Source organism: Acomys minous (genome assembly GCF_964271855.1).
Source record: "Acomys minous genome assembly, chromosome: 5".
Lineage (NCBI taxonomy): Eukaryota > Metazoa > Chordata > Mammalia > Rodentia > Muridae > Acomys > Acomys minous.
The window spans coordinates 109,565,599-109,584,950 of record NC_140494.1 but is presented as its reverse complement, the minus strand read 5'-3'; the positions used below and the strand labels follow the sequence as shown (position 1 = coordinate 109,584,950).

The 19,352-nt window shown below is 44.1% G+C and overlaps 1 protein-coding gene across 18 annotated transcripts in view; it reads left to right on the top strand.

The window, feature by feature from the left end:
* Window positions 1–3,894: 3,894 nt before the first annotated feature.
* NCAM1 (neural cell adhesion molecule 1) overlaps window positions 3,895–19,352 on the top strand; it is a 294,929-nt gene continuing 279,471 nt past the window's right edge. For 4 of the 18 annotated variants that reach the window (XM_084781347.1, XM_084781346.1, XM_084781345.1 and 1 more), the window contains exon 1: window positions 3,896–4,270. In XM_084781347.1, the coding sequence (XP_084637473.1) occupies window positions 4,219–4,270 (52 nt within the window). In that variant the 5' untranslated portion in view covers window positions 3,896–4,218. Of the gene's footprint in view, window positions 4,271–19,352 lie in introns of all 18 variants that reach the window. The other 14 variants (XM_084781338.1, XM_084781337.1, XM_084781341.1 and 11 more) reach the window with 7 other exon arrangements.

Genomic DNA, 19,352 nt, shown 5'->3' with positions numbered 1-19,352 from the left:
TGCATACCTTAAATGCTGACATTATATCTCCTGTGCCCTGCACCTAGCCAATTGGAAGATGCCTCCTATGCCTCAGACCTGGAATTTCCAGAGCTGTCATCTTTGCTCCAGTGCTCATCATCCTGTCTGAATCGTCCTTCCTTTCCTGTCTCCTGTGTTTGTCACCAGCTGCCGTTCAGTTGCCTATATAGGAAGCCCTGATCTTGAAGAACTTTTCTCTCGATGTTTTAGATGTCTCCGCATAGTTCGCCGTCCAAAAGGGACCAACCCTCTGCACCCTGTAACTCCCCGTGGCCCTCCACACATCTTTTTGCTCCCTTTGCTGCTTATCCTCACTTATTTATTAGATGTCTGGTTTATCACATGTCTCCTCCATAAGAACAGAAGCCCACTACTCCAAACCCCCATTTCAAGAGCAATACCAGCATTTACCCAATACTCAGTTCATATCTATGGAATAAATCAAAGGAACTCATATTTCTGTTTCTACCTCTGACCTAGTCTTGGGAAAGTTTTGAAATTCTGCAGTTTTCATCTTAAAAGTCCCCTCGTCCCCTTTCCCACTACACTGTCTGCAACTAGGGCCTGCCATACCATTCTAATACTGACCTGGCTGCCTTCTTGCTCTGGCTGTCTTCTTAGATGACCACACAGATAAATATCCTTTCCTATACATAGTCTAGGTCTCTCCTTCCTCTTATTACACCCTAAGGACATGGAGAGCCTGTTACAGATGCGTGGCTAACAGCCTGGTCTCTCTCTCTCTAGAGGCAGAGTTATACAGACAGCCACAACTTTATCAAATTTAAGAAGAATGGCTTATGGGCAGAGTATGGAAAAGTAACAGAAGGAGGCTAAAGGACTAGGGGGCCAGTAATCCATCCAGTTAAGGGGACATGAGAGAGATCCTAGGATTGCTGACTTGGGTCTGCGTCATGACAATAGAGGAGAGTTACACAGCAATGGGAGGGGCTGGAGAGAGACAGAAAGGGAAAAATCTATTCATGCTCAAGTGAGATAGGATTGCCACACTTGTCTACATCTGAAGGCTAAAAATAGGGGCATTTGGGAAGAAAGAGTAGTGAGGGATCTTTTAATTCTACTGATATAGGCTATAAGAAGAGAAGTTTGCAGGGACAGGTGTGTCTCTCACTCTGGATGGTAAAATTAGAACAATTTCATTTTGGGTGCTCCAACCTGCACTCCTCTCCACCCCCAGCTTACTCTTTTTATTTTTATTTTAATCTTAAAACTTTATTAGAGAAGAGTCCAGTATATTCAGTCACATAAAGGAATAGGTACATTGTGGTCGTTTTACACACCGGGAAAAGACAATGTAAAACCAAAGGCAGCTACCAGGAGTGTGTATAAATATGTGTGGTGTACATAACATTAGTCAGATTTCTGGATCAGTGACAGATGCCTGGCATAAACGTCTTATAGGGATGAAAAGGGTCATTTTGGCTCACAGTTTCAGAGCTCTCAGTCCGTGGTGGCATCGCCTTGTGCAAGGAAACACATCATGGTAGAGTCTGAAGAACTAAAAGTCAAACCTCATAGTCAGCAGAGAACACAAGAGGAAGGCAGGGATGGGGAGAGAGATGGAGGAAAGCTCTCAATATTCCCTTCACAGTATAGCCTCAAGTGGTCTGACTTCTTTCTGGTAGTCCCCATGACTGAATGGTCTATCCTGCCCTAGTTTAGCCACCCTGGGGGCCAAGACTGGATTTTGTGGGTCTTGGAGGAACACTTCAGATCATACAAGAGTAAATATATATATTATGTCAAATTCATGCCTAAGTATAGTGACTTCCCAACAAATACTTGAATGGATGTTAATGGAAGTATTATTTATATAATCAAACCCTGAAAGCAATCTACATATCCAGTGTTGAGGGAAACACTACGGAGATGTCCACAGAAGAGCTATTATAAAGCTGGTTCAAAAGTTTTCTTCATGGCTCCAGGAAAATGCTTATATGACATTAAGGGGGAAAAAAATCAGCAGGCTTCAGGTTGCTAGTAGAATGTGCCTAATTGTAAAAGTTATACGCAGGACTAGGGAGATAGATTAGTCTGTAAATTGCTTGTCGTATTGGAGTGTCTGAGTTTAATCCCCCAGGAGCCTTCTCGCCACTCCCCCACCCCCAGGTGTGGCAGTGTGCTTGTAATCTCAGGTACAGGGAGGTAGAGATAGGCAGATCCACAGATGTAACTCCTCAGCAAGCCTAGTCTGCTAGATGAGAGCTCAGGGATGCTGAGAGATGCTGACTCAAAGAAAGAAGGTGGACAGCATCAGAGGAACAGCACCCAAAGTTGTCTTCTGACAGCCATGTAGGTGCACCTACTAATACACACCCTGTGTACACACACACACACACACACACACACACACACACACACACACACAATTTTAGGCATATGTAGACAACTTAGAAAAATTATAGATATCTTTAGAATCTCTTGGGCAAAAAGACAGTCTTTGAGCTTTTATGCTTTTCTGCAATTTTGAATTCTTTATAACCAGATTGAGGTAAATATTACAAAAGCGAACATGAAAGGTTCCTGGGGGAGAGAACGCTTCTCAAGGATTCCCCAGAAATCCAGTCCTAGTAGGCATGTTATACAGGAGGAGAGGAGACGGGGGTGGGGGGTGGGGGTGTGACTGGTCAGCTGGCAGAAGGTGGGTTTTCTGACTGCTACTGCCCTTTAAAAAAAAGGGGGGGCCAGGGGCTTGGGAGTGTGGGTGGCCTGGTGGTTTCCTCTGTTGGAAGGCTTCACTGTGCAAGGTCAACAGTCAAGCCACTTCTGGGACATCCTCACCTGTGTGTGTTTCTTGCACAGCTCAAGCCCCATTCAGGTGCCAGTGTGAGTTGATTTCATTCTGTATCCCGTGCCTTTCTTTTAACAAAGAAGGCTGTTCATATGGCATTCTCAGTCATTTTGGATGTTCATAGCCTTAAAAATGGCGGTTGCACCCCCCAGCATGGTGGCACAGGCCTATAATCCCAGCACTCATGGAGGCAGAGACAGGCAGAACCTGTGAGTTCGAGGCCAGACTGCTCTACAAAGAGAGTCCAGGACAGCAAAGGCTACTCAGAGAAATCCTTTCTCAAAAAACAAACAAACAAACAAAACAACAAAAAACAAAAAGAGAATAGGGTTAGTTCCTGTTTAAGGAGGAGGCTTACTGTTGCTCCTCTTACCTACAGAAAAGCTGGAGCAAAGGAGGGCAAGCTAGATCTGATCACAGTACATGCAAACAGTTTCTGGTTATTTCTGAGCATTACTTCTAAATGTCTGTATTTTCTTCTGACTGGTTCCCACCCCCCACAGCCCCCATAGCCCCTCTCTGAGATCTGAGTGGGGCTGCTGTGAGTTGCTCCCTCTGTGGGAAGGTAAATTTCATAGCCAGTAGAAAACAAACAACAAAACAAACCTCAGCAATCCTCCTCTCTCTCTCTCTCTCTCTCTCTCTCTCTCTCTCTCTCTCTCTCTCTCTCTAAATTTCCAATTTCCTTCATTAAAAAACAAAAAACAAAAATCAAAAACAAAAACAAAAAACGAAGCCATATGCTTCTTATTGCAAGGACTTTAGTAACTAAACGAGTGATTCCACAATTTTAAAAATCTAACCTAATATAATTTTTTTCCTGCTAATTATTAAAACGTTCAAATTTCTGTTTAAGGAGCGCTGTGGGGCAGAAGGATCTGCAAAGGCATGAATGAAGGAAAAGGGTTAAAAAAAAAAAAAAAAAGAAATCCCAGCTCTGTCTGAAAGGCTGCAAATGAAAGAGCCCGGCTCCCAGGATATTCCAGGCCGTATTTTGCAGGCGGCCGCATCTGCCTCCCCTGTCTCTTACCTCCTTGGATGTTAGGGACTATTTGTGGTCGGCGTGGTGGAAGGACACAGTGAGGTTCTCACCTCCGCCCCCCGCCCGTCGCTCGCATCCCCGTTCCATCAAAGCCAACGCGGGCCAGCGCAGGGATCTTCGAGTTGCCAGTGTGCTGAGGCTGGGACTGTCACTCATTCTCCGCTCAGCGCGTGAACGCAGCTCGGCAGTGGCTGGCAAGAAACAATTCTGAAAAAATAATCATACCCAGCCTGGCAATTGTCTGCTCCTCGGTCCGCTGCTCCGCCGCCGTCCACAGTTGCTTGCAAGGGAAAGGCACTGAATTTACCGCGGCCAGAACATCCCTCCCACCCGGCAGTTTACAATGCTGCTAACTAAGGATCTCATCTGGACTTTGTTTTTCCTGGGAACTGCAGGTACATTTTTATTTATTTATTTTAAAATTCTACATCGGGTTTGCTAATTGTCCGCTTGCTTCTGTCCTTCCTCTCTCTCCCCGAGACGCACGGTTATTTTGGGCGGTTTTGTGTGTAAAGCAAAGACATTGCATTTTCACTGAGCTGAGAAAGGAGCGCATCGCATCGTCCTTGCTTGGCTAGCCAAACCCGTGCCCTCCGGGACGGCGCTGGACTCTGCTGCCTCCCGGCTCGGTGGGGCCGCTCACGCCCTTCCCACTTGTGTGCCGGTGGAGGTGGGACAGGGGTATGGGACAGAGATGCTGAGGTGTTAAGCAGCGCTGCTTCCCCTTCCCCGAAGGCGGACCACGGGGATGCCCGGCTGGGGTGGTGTCGCCCCTGGGCTGGTCTTTCACCAAGAGGGGCTTGTCAAGCTTCAGGAAGAGTGAACAATAAGACTGGGGCAGCTCCCCCTCCCGCCCCCCGTTTCGTTATGTCCCGGGGTGTGATAAAGTGAGTCTTGCCGCCTTCGTGCATTCCCCCCTCTTCCCCGCCCCGAATAACGGTTTGCAAAATGGGGAACCACGGGCAACACCGCAGGGCCGTGTGGTCGTTCCTGCACCCCCGTGCAAATGACGTTAGTTTTTCATTTGCCAAATTGCTGGGTAGTTGCAAAGCCTGCCCTCAGCCGGGAGCACTGAGGGATGGGAGGGTCCAGAGCCGCGTTTTGACAGGAGGAAGTGCTGAGGGGCGGAGGGCGAGGAGGGCGTGATCGGGGCTGCCTGGTGTGTGTGCGCGCGCGTGTGCGCGCGTGTGCCTTTACACGCACCGCGAGCCTAGGGTTGCACGGTGCCAGCGAAGAATGGCAGGTAGCCAGCTGCCCAAGGCACTTAGCCCCATTCTCCTTTCTCTGGTCCATATTCCTGTTCCTGGCAAAGTGTGAACAATGGGGTGCTTGGGAGAAAGACCAAAGCGATGCTGTCTAGGGTGGCAGGGGCTGTGCCGCCGCCCAGAGATCTAAGCTTCCGGGAGGGGGGCACATTGCATTTTGGCTATTTCCATCTCTGCTTCCTTGGAAAATTCTTCAGTGTGCCCACCCTCCCCTCCAGCTGCTGACCCCACCCCACCCAAGGATTTGCGCTTTGGCGTCCCTATGGACTGGAAGTGGGGGGAGAAAAGGGCGCTGGGGTTGCTGAGAGCTGGGTGGGATGGGCCGACAGCTGGGGCGGGGGGGGGGGGGGGGCGTGTGCGGCTAAGCACCAGCTGAAAGCAGGCTGGGATGAGGGAACCGCGCAAGGCTGTCGCTTCTGCCCGGTGTGCCTGTACCTGCCCTCGATCGTTGAGCTATGGGTGTGGAGTGCACAGGGCGGCCCCGGGAGCACCCAGCGCGCCCCCCTCCGTGGGCAGCAGGAGAGCAGAGCTGGGCCACCGCCTCCAGCCAACTCTGGTCGGCGACCAATCAGAGCGAGGCTGGCTGGGCGGGAAGCCGCGAGAGGCTTTTATTGCGGCGCGGGTGGCGCCCGAGCTGCCAGGATGGTCTCTGGGTGTTCTAGCTTAACGGTCTTGCTCGCCTCCCGCCGGGAGAGACCCCGCCCTGATGCTGTCCCTAGCTGCCCGGCAATTTCCGAGGACATAAAATGGAGAAGAGATGGGCCCTGTTACATCTCTTGGTCCAACCAGCTCATGCTCGCCCACTCGTGCCTCTTTCTCATCCGCTTGGAGCATTCCAGCTCCCCGTCCATGGCGCACAGTTGCGCTGGGGCGCTTCGCCTGCGAGTGCAGAGGGCAGCAGCCCACAAGCAGTGTTCAGGAGAACAGATGCGCTTGCGCTGACCCTCTGGCCAAGGACTAGAAGCTGGGCAGGAGGGGCGTGGTAGGGCGTGTCTCGGCAGGGCGTGCCTAATGGGTCCTTGCCACCACCAAACTGCAGGACTGGCAGGGGCGTGCCCTTCTCTGTGGTGCTGTGGATGACCTCTTCTTAGGGTGTGTTTATTGATATCTTCCTTCTGGGTTGGTGCATGACAATGGAGACCTAATCTTCCATGACGCGTCTTTTTAAGATCTCCTAGTGGTCTTCATGATGGAAATGGGTGTAACCCTCAGTGCTTGGAACCGGTGGAAGCTGAGGGAGGGAATCCTACAAGGCTGGCATCCTGACTAGTATGCCCTGGAACGAAAGCATCCTTATTCTGCCCGTATTTCAGATGAGGACGAGACAAGGAGAAAGAAGCACATACCAGACTGCTTAACAAAAGAAATAAGTGGTTTTACTAAGAGAATTTTCAAGCGTTGTTTTATTCCAAGAATTAAAGCAAAAAGGCTAGGAAGAATAGAAAAGAAGGATTATATGCACACACACACCCCTTTAGCTGCAAATGCTGTAGGGTATCCACAGACAACGGTATAATTCAAACTCTGTTATTGGTGAACATGAAAATTTAGATGCAAGGAGTGCTATCCCTAGTGTTCTTAATGAATATCCTGGCGTGTATCAAATGAATCAGGTGCTGTGTTTTCTGCCCCCTTAGGAATAAAAAGGCAGGTTGCATAATTGCATAGTAAATTTGAGTCTGTGGAAGCAGCGTTTGTTACAAGCTGGCTGGCTGAATCATGTACTTGAATGATCTGGAATGGTGAAAGCACGTGCTTAGTTGACAATTTTAGTCCTTTGCTAGTCTAACCTACAAGAGTTAGGAAATAATCAGGCCTCGTCTTCTAACAAGATAACACCAGACTTGTAACAAAGAACAAATTTAGAACAAAAGGTAATACATAAAGTATACCTAATATCTCTTGCTCAGCAACTGAAGATGGATTTCATAAAAGTCTGTTATGAGAGTAACTACACAAATATATATATATATATATATATATATATATATATATATATAGTTGGCTTTCATGTACTGTGGGAAATGTGAACATTGGAGAAAATATAAAGGACAATAATAAAGCCATACTGAATATGGAAAACCTTTCACCACGCATGGCCCTTTCCAAAAACATGTTGTTAATAAATTTCAGCATACCTAAAAACAGTGAAGTTGACTTAGAGTTCATTTAAAATGCAACAGGACTAAAGTCATATGGAGACTGTAATCTAGAATTGTGCAAATATGGCCCTCCGCTTATTGAAACTGTTGGGTTTTATACTGTTTCTGTTTGGCTTTTGTGGGGTGTGGGGGTTGGTGGCGGTGAGGAACAGAGTCTCTTTATAAAGCTCTAGTGGCTTGGAACTCACTATCTAGACCAAGGTTGGCCTTGAACCTTTTTATGATCTTGCTTCAGCTTCTCAAGTGGTGACGGTAGAGCCACAAGCCCCGAGCCACAAGCCCCCACACCAGCTTATTAATGCTTTTGCTCTGGCCACTATAGACGTCCTGAAGATCTGTTTGCCCTGCTAGGCTTTCATTTATACCACACTGGCAGCGTCCCCATCTTTCTCCTTCCAGCAAAGGATTAAACTCGGTGTCTTCTCTCTAGGCGCCTCTACCCTGGATTCCTTTTGTTTTAACACTATCAGGAAACTAGCAGAAAGCTGGGTTGCAGTGCTTTGCACAGTAAGGCAGCTTTTTCCAGGTCTTCCTATGGTGATTTGCTCCTTTTTATGGGTGAATGGTTCTCGGAGACTGATCAAAAAATAAAGTGGGTGGGGCCTTCATCGGCAAGGTGGCCTAGTAGGTAAAAGTGCGTGCCACCAGGCCTAAAGAACTGCAATGAAGCCTCAGAACCCACATAATAGAAGACAGGACTGACTCCTGTGAATTGTCTTTTGACATGCATACATATGCAAAAATAAATACATGTTTCAAAAAAAAAATCAAGGCCAATGCCAGCCTCCCTCTGCCAAAACACCAAAGCCCCAACAATATTAGAAAAATTAAGGTGTTATTTGTAGCAGACATGGTTATTGATGCTAGTGAGGGAGAAATTAGTTACAGGGAGCTCCAGCTTCCAAGAGCTTTTTGAAGTGCTTCCCTTTGGAGTATACTTATCATTAACTGAATTCTTCTGATAGGTAATCTATAACTCAATGTAAATAATCTCTAAATTTTCCTGTCACTGGGAACAATGTCTTAATTGCCTTTCAAAATAAATAGCACCATTTTGTCAGTCAGACTCTAATCTTTACTACAACAGATGTTTTTCTTCATGCCAGAAATCAGTTCTTTAAATTATAGACAGCATTTGTAAACTTCACACTGCTTGAGATATGGACTTTGGGACTTCTGGTGCAATCACTTAATTTTTTTTTTTTAAACAACGAAGGTTGTGTTCGTATTAATTTGATGAATTTCCCCTATTTACGTCATCAATGTTAAAGACCTATGGCCACTCTCCAGATTGCAAGTGGCTTCAATGCTGCTGGCAGGCCTCCAGAGGTATTTTACAGTCTTTCTCAACTTGGTGGGAAGTTAAGTGATTGAGTACCTGTTGCTGAGGGACATTTGAACTTTCTCTGACAATCCTGCGTCTGCAATGATCAAGACCAGAACAAATTGCAGGGAGAGGGAGCAGGGGCTGCACCTGTCCCCATCTGTCTCCTGAAAACAGCCATGGCTTGAGATGAGAGGAAGGCTCTTCCAAAAGACTCTCCTGCGCTGTTGAAATGTGGAGCTGCCGACCACATAAACAAAGCTTTACGGTGTCCAGATAAATATTTGAATGCAAACTCCATAATGGGTAATTCTTCAGTTTGGTGCTCTAAGGAGTCTATGGAGTAAGGACTGTCTGGAATCTAAAAAGAAACGGCAGCGAGTTACAAGCAGCATTTTGCGAGTCCTAAAAAAAAAAAAAAACGTCGCTGTGAATTAAACAAAACTGGAAACATGAATCATCAATAATGCTCACTTCAGCTGCGACATTTCAGCTGTGAGTCAAAAGACCAAGGCTTGGGGATCTTTTGCTACAAAGGAAGGATTCTGAGTAAAAATCTGAGAGAACTGTGCATGCTTTTTTAATATACTTACCGAGTCTCAGCAATACTGTAAAAGGTAGCCTTGTAGGAAGGGCAGAATTTCACAAGGACCCTTCTGAATCCTAATGATTAGGCTTTATGAGGCCTGGAGATTTTTTTTTTTTTTTACTAATAGAAAATGTTTTAGCAAGAATGTTTTCAATAACACATGTAGATATGCCTGCTCCTGCAGGACGCTGGAATACAGAAGTCAAGCTGAAGGTCATGGTCTTGTCACCTCTAGCCCTTTTGTGTCATTAACTCCTAGAGCTGATGTAGAGGGGGTGTAAATGATCTGGCATTGGCGGCAGTGCCATTGTGCCCTTTTCGTTTCACGCTGTTGAAATACTGTCTCTCAGCTGCAGATGCTCATTAGGAACACTGCCTTTTGATGTTGGTCTGGGTGCCAAATGGCGGCCTTTCAGGCAGTTTCAATACATTGTGCTTAAAATGCTCTTAGGCCCGAGTCTACAGGCAGCCACTGGGTTAACTGATTTTCAGTTAGGTTGACACACTTCTCCCTCCCTGGGGTAATAATTTAGCTTCTAAGCAATCAGAGGCCTAAAAAAAGACTGCAGTTGAAGGACTTATCTCATATATGGGACATCAAAGATTTTTAATGGGCCTGTTATGCATCCTTTCCATCTTGATATTTGTAATGCTTTCTTGATTGCAAAGATTGTGTGGCTGATGTGACTTCAGAGCCCCCTGTCTAACCTGCATCCCACTACATACTTGCTTCCTGATGCAAAGCTGAATACCCTGCAATATCTGAGCTCCTCCTTTTTCCATCTTGTATAATTCCTGGGATAACATATACACAGCTGTTTGTGGTCCTCTCGGCACTGGCTTCTGATTACCTCATAGTTTCACAACATTCCTGGTAATTTCACACTGTTTGAGATCCTGCTACGTATTCTCTTAAACAGTGGCTCGGATATGTGTATCAAGTGCCAAGTTTCAACCATCAGCTCTGTGGGGAGTCACAGTGGCATTTGATGATGTAATTTCTGCTGTCAGGGAAGCCTGCGGTGAGTGGTCAGGCTTGGAGCTGAAGAGAGGTACCCACGCTGGGTAGAAGCTTCAGCTCTATCTCTTCCTAATGGTCTGACCTTTGATGGGTTGTGCTCCAAGTGTCACTTTCTTCTTCTGTGAGATGGGAAGTGTTGGTATGCCTGATTATTTTGGAGATCACAAGAATTCAGTGGATGTGAGCTGTGAGGATTACATGAGGAAGATGGATGAATCTGGTGCTATCCTTTCAGAAGATGTTAAAATTAGGAGACTGTGGCTTTGCTAGAATCAGAACTAGACTTGAAGAAATGGTAGCCAAGTGCCCTAACACCTTCATATTGGCTGTGACTGCTTTAAAGGGAAAAGTGGTTTGGTCATAGGATGGAAAGCTACCAGTACAAGGATGGATCGAGGTTCCATGGGACATGGAGGTTATATATTTTGACCCTTTGCAAGAAAATTCACCATTTCCTTGCTATTGCAAGGATTTAGAAACCACAAGACCATGAGAAGACATTACCAGGTCCCCATCTCTCAGGGCCTATGAAAAAGCACTGCTATGCTTACACAGCTCTGGAAAACTCTGGTCATGCTTTAGTAATTGAGATTAGGTCTAATTGGATTTCCTTGCTTTGGAATACAGGTAAATGGTTCCAGCTTGCCAAATGTGGACCTTACACCAGTTGCATTGCTTTCAAGCTTAGAATCGGGTACCAAAATCAAGCTTAGTTTTGTAAAGAAGCCACTTGACCTTTATTTTCCAGAGAGTCTGAAGTGAGATCTAAAGTGTTCTATGATGTCTCACTGCAGGTATTTTTGTAAATTAACACATCGAATGAAATAGAGTAATTGGTATTCTTATTCAAATGGATCAGACATAAATACCCTACTGGCTGGGCAGGAAGTAGGCCTGCCAACTAAAGGTGATGTGGGAAGGAGGTTGCAGAATTTGTTTTAGGTAGCTAAAGGCAGGTAGCATGGCACATAATACCAATTACTATATCTTGACCATAAGTACATGGTTTATAGAACCATTATGTCATCTGATTTGCACATCACTTATTTGGTAAATATTTGCTAAGTGCTTGCTCTCTGCCTTTATTCGAAGCACAGTGGTCAACTAAACATATCGACCTGTTTGTGTGCAGCTCCTAGGCTAACAGTGCAGAGGAATACAGCTCTGAAACAAGGAAACACATGCACACATTTCTAATGACTTATTTTGTTAAAAACAGGAAGAGGACAGGGCACTGTGGGATTTTTGTGAAGGGAAAATCTAGTTTTTGGACAGTTGGAGAAGGTAGCTTTTAAACAACTGTCAAATAGAAGAGACATTTGGTATTCTCATTTTTAAGGCATGACTGATGGCCTGGGCCATTGGACAAACAATGAATAACAACAGGCAAAGGCAAATTCCTTTATCTAATAAAAAATCCTGACATCTTGAGGTGAAACAGCTTCAGAGGTTGTGCCTTGTTTCAGTGTATAAAGTCAAGAGGGATACACCTCTGTCTCCAGAGCTTCCCGTCTTACAAATAGAGACACGATTCCGTGGCTTCTTTGGACCACAATAAAGGAAGCAATCAATTCTGCGTGGGGCTCCCTTGAGCTTTGCTTAGGAGCTGAGTTTGCCTTCACGAAAAAGAAGTGGTGATTCAAAAAGAGCGGATCACCTGAGCAAAATACACACAGTTGAGTTTGGGGAACATGGACAGGGTATGGCCAGAGAGTAGAAGAAAGAAAAGGAACCCTGAGAAAATTATTTATTGGGGGTGGAGCTGGCCCATAGTTTCTATGAGTTGAGTGCATTTGCTCCTTTTCTAAATGATAATTTGAAGGCAGGGAGCCTTGGGAAAGATAGTAACAGACTTGCCCGCTGTGGCTCTGCACTGACTGAGTCTGAGCAAAGGGAAGAGAGGGAAGAGGCGTGGCAGGACGGCATGTGCAGAGCTTTGGCATTTGCAAGGCTGCTCAACACACTGACAGTCTGCAAGTTGTAGCTTTTCTAAGCCTGAGTCCCTATCTGCAATACTGAGCCCCTGAAGCCCACACCACCTACTGGGTCGTAGTGAACTTAAATAAACAGTAAGCAATCAATAGGTGCTTTTAAAGAGTTTTCGTTCATCCTGAGCCAAGAGATTTTTATCTAAAATGTTTGTTTAAAGAAAGTTTACCGTGACTGTTTTGTGCATGGCTCTGAGTGAGAAGCAGAAAAAGAAAATAGAGCACATTTAAGGCTACTGCTTTTGGCTCCATAGAGGCTTCCAGGTGGTTAACAAAGCAGGTGCTAACTTAATTCCAATAGTTAAGTTATGAAAGATGCTATGTGGCAAGTCCCTAAGTGAGGGGTCCAGGCCACGACTACTTAGATAGGCAGAAATCTCCCTGGTTGCTTTTAATATCTGCAAAAGATGTGGAGGATGGAGAATGTGACCCAGGTGTCTAGGGACCATGGGCCAGTAGGGCAAAGAGGACGTGTTCTCTCATGGAAGGAGATGGGGCTGGAGAGAGAACTGTAGAATTGTAATGAGGAGTGGTTTACCATAGGTGTGTGGGCCACCTTGAAGTCTTAAATGCTAGACAAAGGAGATAGGTATTGCATGTTGAGATGTAAATGAGGCAAAGGGTAATTAAGAACCATGTTCGACAGGATGGTCAGGCATGGAGGGGGAAGGGAGGGTGTTTGGTGCTGTCTGTACTCCCTGGTGAGGTTGGCCTGAGTTACCAGAAAGGTAAATAAGAGCAATCATTAGAGGAATTTTGGTTTTATGTAGCACCAAATACAGTGGTTGGACAGAAGAGAGTTAGGGAAAGTTGTGAGATCAAATTGATAATGAAGACCTGGGATCCGAGGGAAGAGGGTCCAGATAAATGGAGCCAATGACCAGCAAGTCCAAGGAAACTTTGGGCTTTATATAATAGGAAGACTCAAGTGTGGAGAAGGGAAACTTTTAGGTAGAGAGCCAAAGATCGTGGTTTGAAATTTGACTCTGTTCTGACTAGCTAAGTGAATCTGTGGGCATTATTTATCTTCCTTGAATGTTGGTGTCTTCATTTGAGTAGACTAAAATAAAAGCATGTGTGTGAAGCTCGTTATGAATGAAAATACATCTCTACTTTTTATTAGGAGAAATATAGTTGAATGGTTTTATAAAAATCATTTTATTTGTATGAAGAGGTCTGCTTAGCCTGAAGAAAATCACTTTGGTATATTTTATGAAGCAGCTAAATTGGAAAAGGGATCGTTTTAAAGACTTTGGAGAGAGGTGGTCAGCACAGGGGAGATGTTGGAGGTGGAGAGTCAATAGTGAGGTACCTGATATCCAAAATGGAAGACGCCTGAGATTGGCAGAGTTTCTTTATTTTCATCATTATATTTTTTATTTTGGAGGACAGGGTATCATGTTGTAGTCCAGGCTAGCCTGGATCTCACTTTGCAATGCAGATTCACCCAAAATGTGAACTCCTGAGTTGTTGGGGTTACAGACATAATGCCCAGCAAGACTAAGGTTTTTTTTGTTGTTGTTGTTGTTTTTGTTGTATTTTGTTTTTATTTTAAATTGCAAACTTACTGTAGTACTGTTAATGAACTGTGGAAATTGGTCATTGTGGGTTGTAGAGGAAGTCCTAACATCTTAATTTATTATTTCCTAAACTGTGGGTAGTGATATTGGCTTCTTTTATACATTAATAAGGGAGTAAGAAAGAGATAGAGGAAGGAAAAGGGAAAAGTGGAATGCAACATTTTATAGAATAGGTCTTGTGACACATTGGTTTCTGGTGTGTGTGTGTGTGTGTGTGTGTGTGTGTGTGTGTGTGTGTGTAACCTGGTTGTGATGGAAACCATTGTAACTCAGTCAAAATACTTTGACAGCTACTGTCATAGAAGGAAAGACACAGGACAGGTGAGAAGATGAAGCCATCTACACCAGAGAGCACAGAGATAGAAGGTACAGGATGGAGACTTGGTGGGCTTTGATGGAGGGAAGAATATTATTTAGCAAACAAGTACTCAGTTGGTCACCTGAAGGAAAGGGAGCAGAGAGCAGGAAGGGAAGAAGGGTAAGGAAAGGAAACAGGATAGAAGGAAGAGGAGGAAAGAAAGGAGAAGCAAAGCTCCGTGGCAACACGACCTCAGAGCGCTCGTCTATTTGGAACACTAGAAAGCATCCAGAGCAAAATATGTAGAATCTAATGCACTACTAGCAAGACAGAAACTGTCAGGGAACCTGGAGTTGGGCTGGAGAACTATTCCCAATAGTGGGGATGGGGAGGGACTTTAAAGGAGAGATGGAGGTGGAGGAAGGCGGGTGGGACACACCTGTACACGCACACACCTTTGGGAGGTGTCTGTATGAAGCCCAGCTAAGGAGATGATGAAGACAGAGGTGGGAGGAGTCTTTCATGATTTCAGTAGATAGGAAATATGATGAATCCCACAATCAATGCCTTGTAGAGTTTTACCCTACAAAGCATTCTCTTACCCTAAGGTACTGATGTAGTATTTAGCATCCAGAATGTGGTCTTGTCTATAATTCAGAGAGTAATATTGAACACTCTGAAGGGAGCCATATCCTAGTGATGTGGACTATAAGGTTAGATGATTCCAACAACGAGAAAGGGGGGTGAGGCGGTAGTGAGGATGGATATTATATAGAAATGTAATCCTGACTTTGTAAAACAAGGAAAACATCTCACTCACCCATTCTCTCATCAAGACTGGAAGCGGAGAGGTTACATTTTATCGTGCTTGAGTCTTCTGCAGTGACAATACAGTGCTTTGTGTTCAGTTGTAGAACAAAGAGCTCTGTGAAAAGGAGAGCAACAATTTAGGTGGCCGAGCGCGAAGAAGGTGAGACTCAAGCAGAAAGGTAGGAGTTGTTTCAGAGGGGCACAGTAACCTTAAGGCCATTTCAGTTGAGTGGAAAGGTTCAAGATCTTAGGAACCAAAGATAAGGGGGAGATGATATCCAAGACCCTTGTCAGGAAAGGACACAAGGATGCTACAGGGAGCAAAGATGCCATATTGGGGTCATCGTCCCCTAACTGACTGTGTACCAAGAGATGAGAGCATGAGAGGAAAAAGTTGGTGAACAACCTTTGCAAGGGACAAAGGGACAAATCTATACTTTTGAAAAATCATCAAAGCTGGGGATTCCCACAGCTGCTGTTGTTGATAAAACGAGAGAACAGTTTCTAGATATGGCTGCTCTGTCTTCTTGTCTTGGCACCTTTGATAGCCATGACCATTATTATTTTTTGAAATTCCTTCAGGATGTATATGAGTGTATTGCTTGCATGTACGTATGTGTGCTATGAGCGTGCCTGGCTCCCACTGAGGTCAGAGGAAGCTGTTGGATCCCATGGGACTGGAGATACTAACATTTGGAAGTTGTCATTTGGGAGCTGTGATGCAAACCCCAGTCCCCTGCAGGAGTGGCAGATGCTCTTACCCATGCAGTAACTTCTCGAACCCCACAACCTGTATTTCTATACCTCTAAAAAAACCTTTTTGACTGCACCTAGCAAGTTTTTATCATTAGCCTTTTATTTTTTGTTTATTTAGTTTTGAGGGTGATAGAGTCTTACTATGAAGTCCAAGTTGGCCTCAAACTCAAGAGCTTTCTGCCTCTACCTCTGCAGTGCTGGGATCATAGTGTGTGCCATTGCTCCTAGCTTTAACACAACCCCTGTCACTTGCTGGCCTTTCCACTGATTAGATGTCTTTGGTTGTTGTTGTTTTGTTTTGTGTTTTGTTTTTTTGTGTGTGTTTTAGATCAGATCAGCAAAGAAGTGCTGAGGATTATGTTGGCTACTCTTTCTGAATTAATAAAAACATACATTCACTTCACAGTATTTATTTTGCTTAGAAGAGAAGCTGTCAAGCAGCTAAGCTAATGCTACTCTATCAGAATTACATTTAGGTGACAGTCTGGCAGCCTTCAAGACCTGTTACCATCCAGCAAAGCCTCTTTATTTTGGATGGATACCAGGGGTCTTTAGTTTCCAACCTTCATTTTAGACTGTGGTTCTTCTCCTTTCTGTGACCCCAAGCATTAGTTAATCCTTCTGACACTTGGTTTATTTATATGTGAGGCAGCGATAATAATACCTACCTAATAGGGATTTTGTGAGGAGGAAATGAGGTAATTCATATAACTGTCTGCTACATAGTGAGCGTGGTAATTTTTCGTTTCCCTTTCTTTTTGCTTAAGTTCCCGGTGAAGGGATATGCAATTAGTGTTGGGTTTAGATATTGATTATAATTAAAATCACATTTTTCCCACTCAGTTTTTATTTCCTGAGAGCTTAGGATTACCTTGTGTTGTAGTTAAGGTAGATATGCCATGGTTGGTTACTAAGCAAAGTTTAGTTCATCATTGACTTTGTGAAAAGTAGAATTTTAAGATTCAAAGGCTAGGGAGAATGCACATAGGTGAAGTGGTCAGATCCTCAACACTCCTGTGAAAACTGGGCATGTCTGCATGTACCTATGGTCCTGGTATTGAGGGTGAGGAGGACAGAGAGTCAGGAAGATCCTTGGGGCTTCCTAGATCCCAGCCTAGGCAGAAAGTGACACTCACCAGCTTCAATAAGAGACCCTCTCTCAAGGATCAAGGTGGAGAGTGATGGAGCAAGAGAGCTACTGTCCTCTTCTTGTCTCCTCGGGTGCATGTATCATGCATAGAACACACAAAACACACACAACCAAATTGATGTATGTATATTTGCTTTCTATTTGCATAGGCTTAATATCAAATCTGTCCATTTGTCATGGTGGTGGAGCCATAAAGCTTAGGATGTTTAAATAATGGTTATTGCTAAAGATCATATTGGTGACACTTCATTAGTCCAGAAGTCATTTGTCTGGCAACCTTACTCCTTTGGAAGATGGAGAATGATTTGCCAAAATAGATATCCCAAAGTCCAGAAATTAAATTGAATGCACTTGACCCACAGAGACACTTTTAAATCTTTATTCAGAGAGTTCATCTATTCTTAATTAACTTTCTAGCTTCTATTTGAGGCACGCAGATCGCTGTGAGTTCGAGGCCAGCCTGGTCTACAAAGCAAGTCCAGGACAGCCAAGGCTAACACAGAGAAACCCTGTTTCAAAAAACCAAAAATAAATAATAAATAAATAAATAAATAAAATGAAAAGGGCTTTGAGATTTGAATTTGAACCAAAGGATGTTGACTGTTAGGGATATGTACTCTGCTGGTAAAAAAAAAAATGTGATATCATGAAAAAAGAAGTAGTATTAGAAAAAGTAGGAAAAACAGACTACAGATTACAAAACAACAACATTCAGATAGAAAGGGGGAAAGCTCCACACATCACAAAATGCCAAAGGAGTGCCTATAACAAAATACAATATATATAACAGGACTTGAGCAAGGCATAGTATATATATATAGAATATATAGGTATTTATAATATAGTACCAGCAGGAAGAAACAGTTATGATTTGTTACAAGGAGCAGTTGTCTGTCATATGGGTTCAGTCATTTGATCATGTGCCTTCAGTGTTTAGCTGTGTGTTAGATGTGCAGGGAGGGGGGTGTGAGTTCAAGTTTCTATACAATTGAAAAGACAAAGCAAGTCTACACCTGAGTACTGATGTCTTCATGAACCTCAAATTGTAGCAGGAGCGGGGAGTGGGGGCTGTACAATTAAAACTATTCACCCCAACATCGACTTGTGCTACAGATAGACTCTAATCCCCAAGGATTCAAGGATTTAGGACATAATGTCATTTCATAGTTCATTATTCCAGAGACACTTTGTCATCTAGCTGTTTCTTAACTTGGTGTGAAGTAAACTACAGTAAGAGAAAGTGAGCCCGCTGGTTACTTTTGTTGTCAGCTTGATACAATTTGTAGTCACCTAGGAAGAGGGAACCTGGAGGCGAGGCTGTGGAGAGTTTTCTTGATGAGGGAAGGCCCAGCCCACTCTGAGCATTGCTAGCCCGAGGCAGGTGATCGCAGGAGCTGTAAAAGAAGGTAGCTGAAGCTGTGCCTGAGAGCAAACTGTTTGAGGAGTGCTCACCCACAGCCTCTGCTTCAATTCCTGCCTCTAGTTCCCTGCCTCTGGTTCCTGCCCTGGCTTCCCTGAGTGAAGGGCTCTTATCAGGATGTGAGAGCCAAGCAAACCGTTTCCTCCTCAACTTGACTGTCCTCGTGATGTTTTCCACAGGAACAGAAATCAGCCTGGCTTAGTGGGCCAGCTAAGATTTCTCTGCTGAGTTAGAGTAAATTCATTTTAGATGAAAACCACCAACCCAGTCATTACTTGGAGTTGCTTAGTTAGTTTTACTTTTCTTCTTTATTGAAGTTAATTTTATTTCTTTAGCAAAGTGATATGGCTAGATTGCTTTAAAACTTGAATAGTTCTACAAATTTTGGAATAAAATACACTAGACCCATGCCCTAACCTTTCTGATCTCTCCCATCCCTTATTTTGACTCCTCTGAAGCACCCACTTTGCACATTTCTTACCTCCATACTTATGGTTTTTCAATCTTCCAGCTTAAATATTATTTGTGCTTACATGCCTTCCTTTTCCCTTGGTCTCACAGAATACCTATTTTTGCTTAAACCAATATTCAGTATTTATATACTTATGACAGCATAAGCATTATCACAGTTGAGTCTTGAATAATGGCATTTTTTTTGGTCTTCTTTCTTATATAACTTCATGCCTTTCCATGAATCTGTAATGGGTTCAGGCTTCTTTGATTGTTTTAGTATAAGTCTGTCACTAATTATCCTCAAGTTCTTGGGCTGTAGCCCACATCTCTTCTGGAGACACTCGAACATGTTTGCGTATAGCTGCATCCCAGGGGTTGTGTCCTAGATGCCTTCTTTAATCAGTTGACTTTACAGGCTTCCTGTAGTTAATTTAGATTTACCTGGTACATAGTTTTCTTGATTGGGCATTGTGTTCCCTGAGAATTTTGAAGGTGTTGCCTTGTGTTTCTAACTTTCAGTCTTTCACTGGCAAAGTCCATTGCCAACCTGATTCCTACTAAATACCACTACTAGTATTACTAAGTAATACTATATTTAATATACACCAGTACATGCTAAATACTAATACAATAATACTAAATAACACTACGTACAATACAT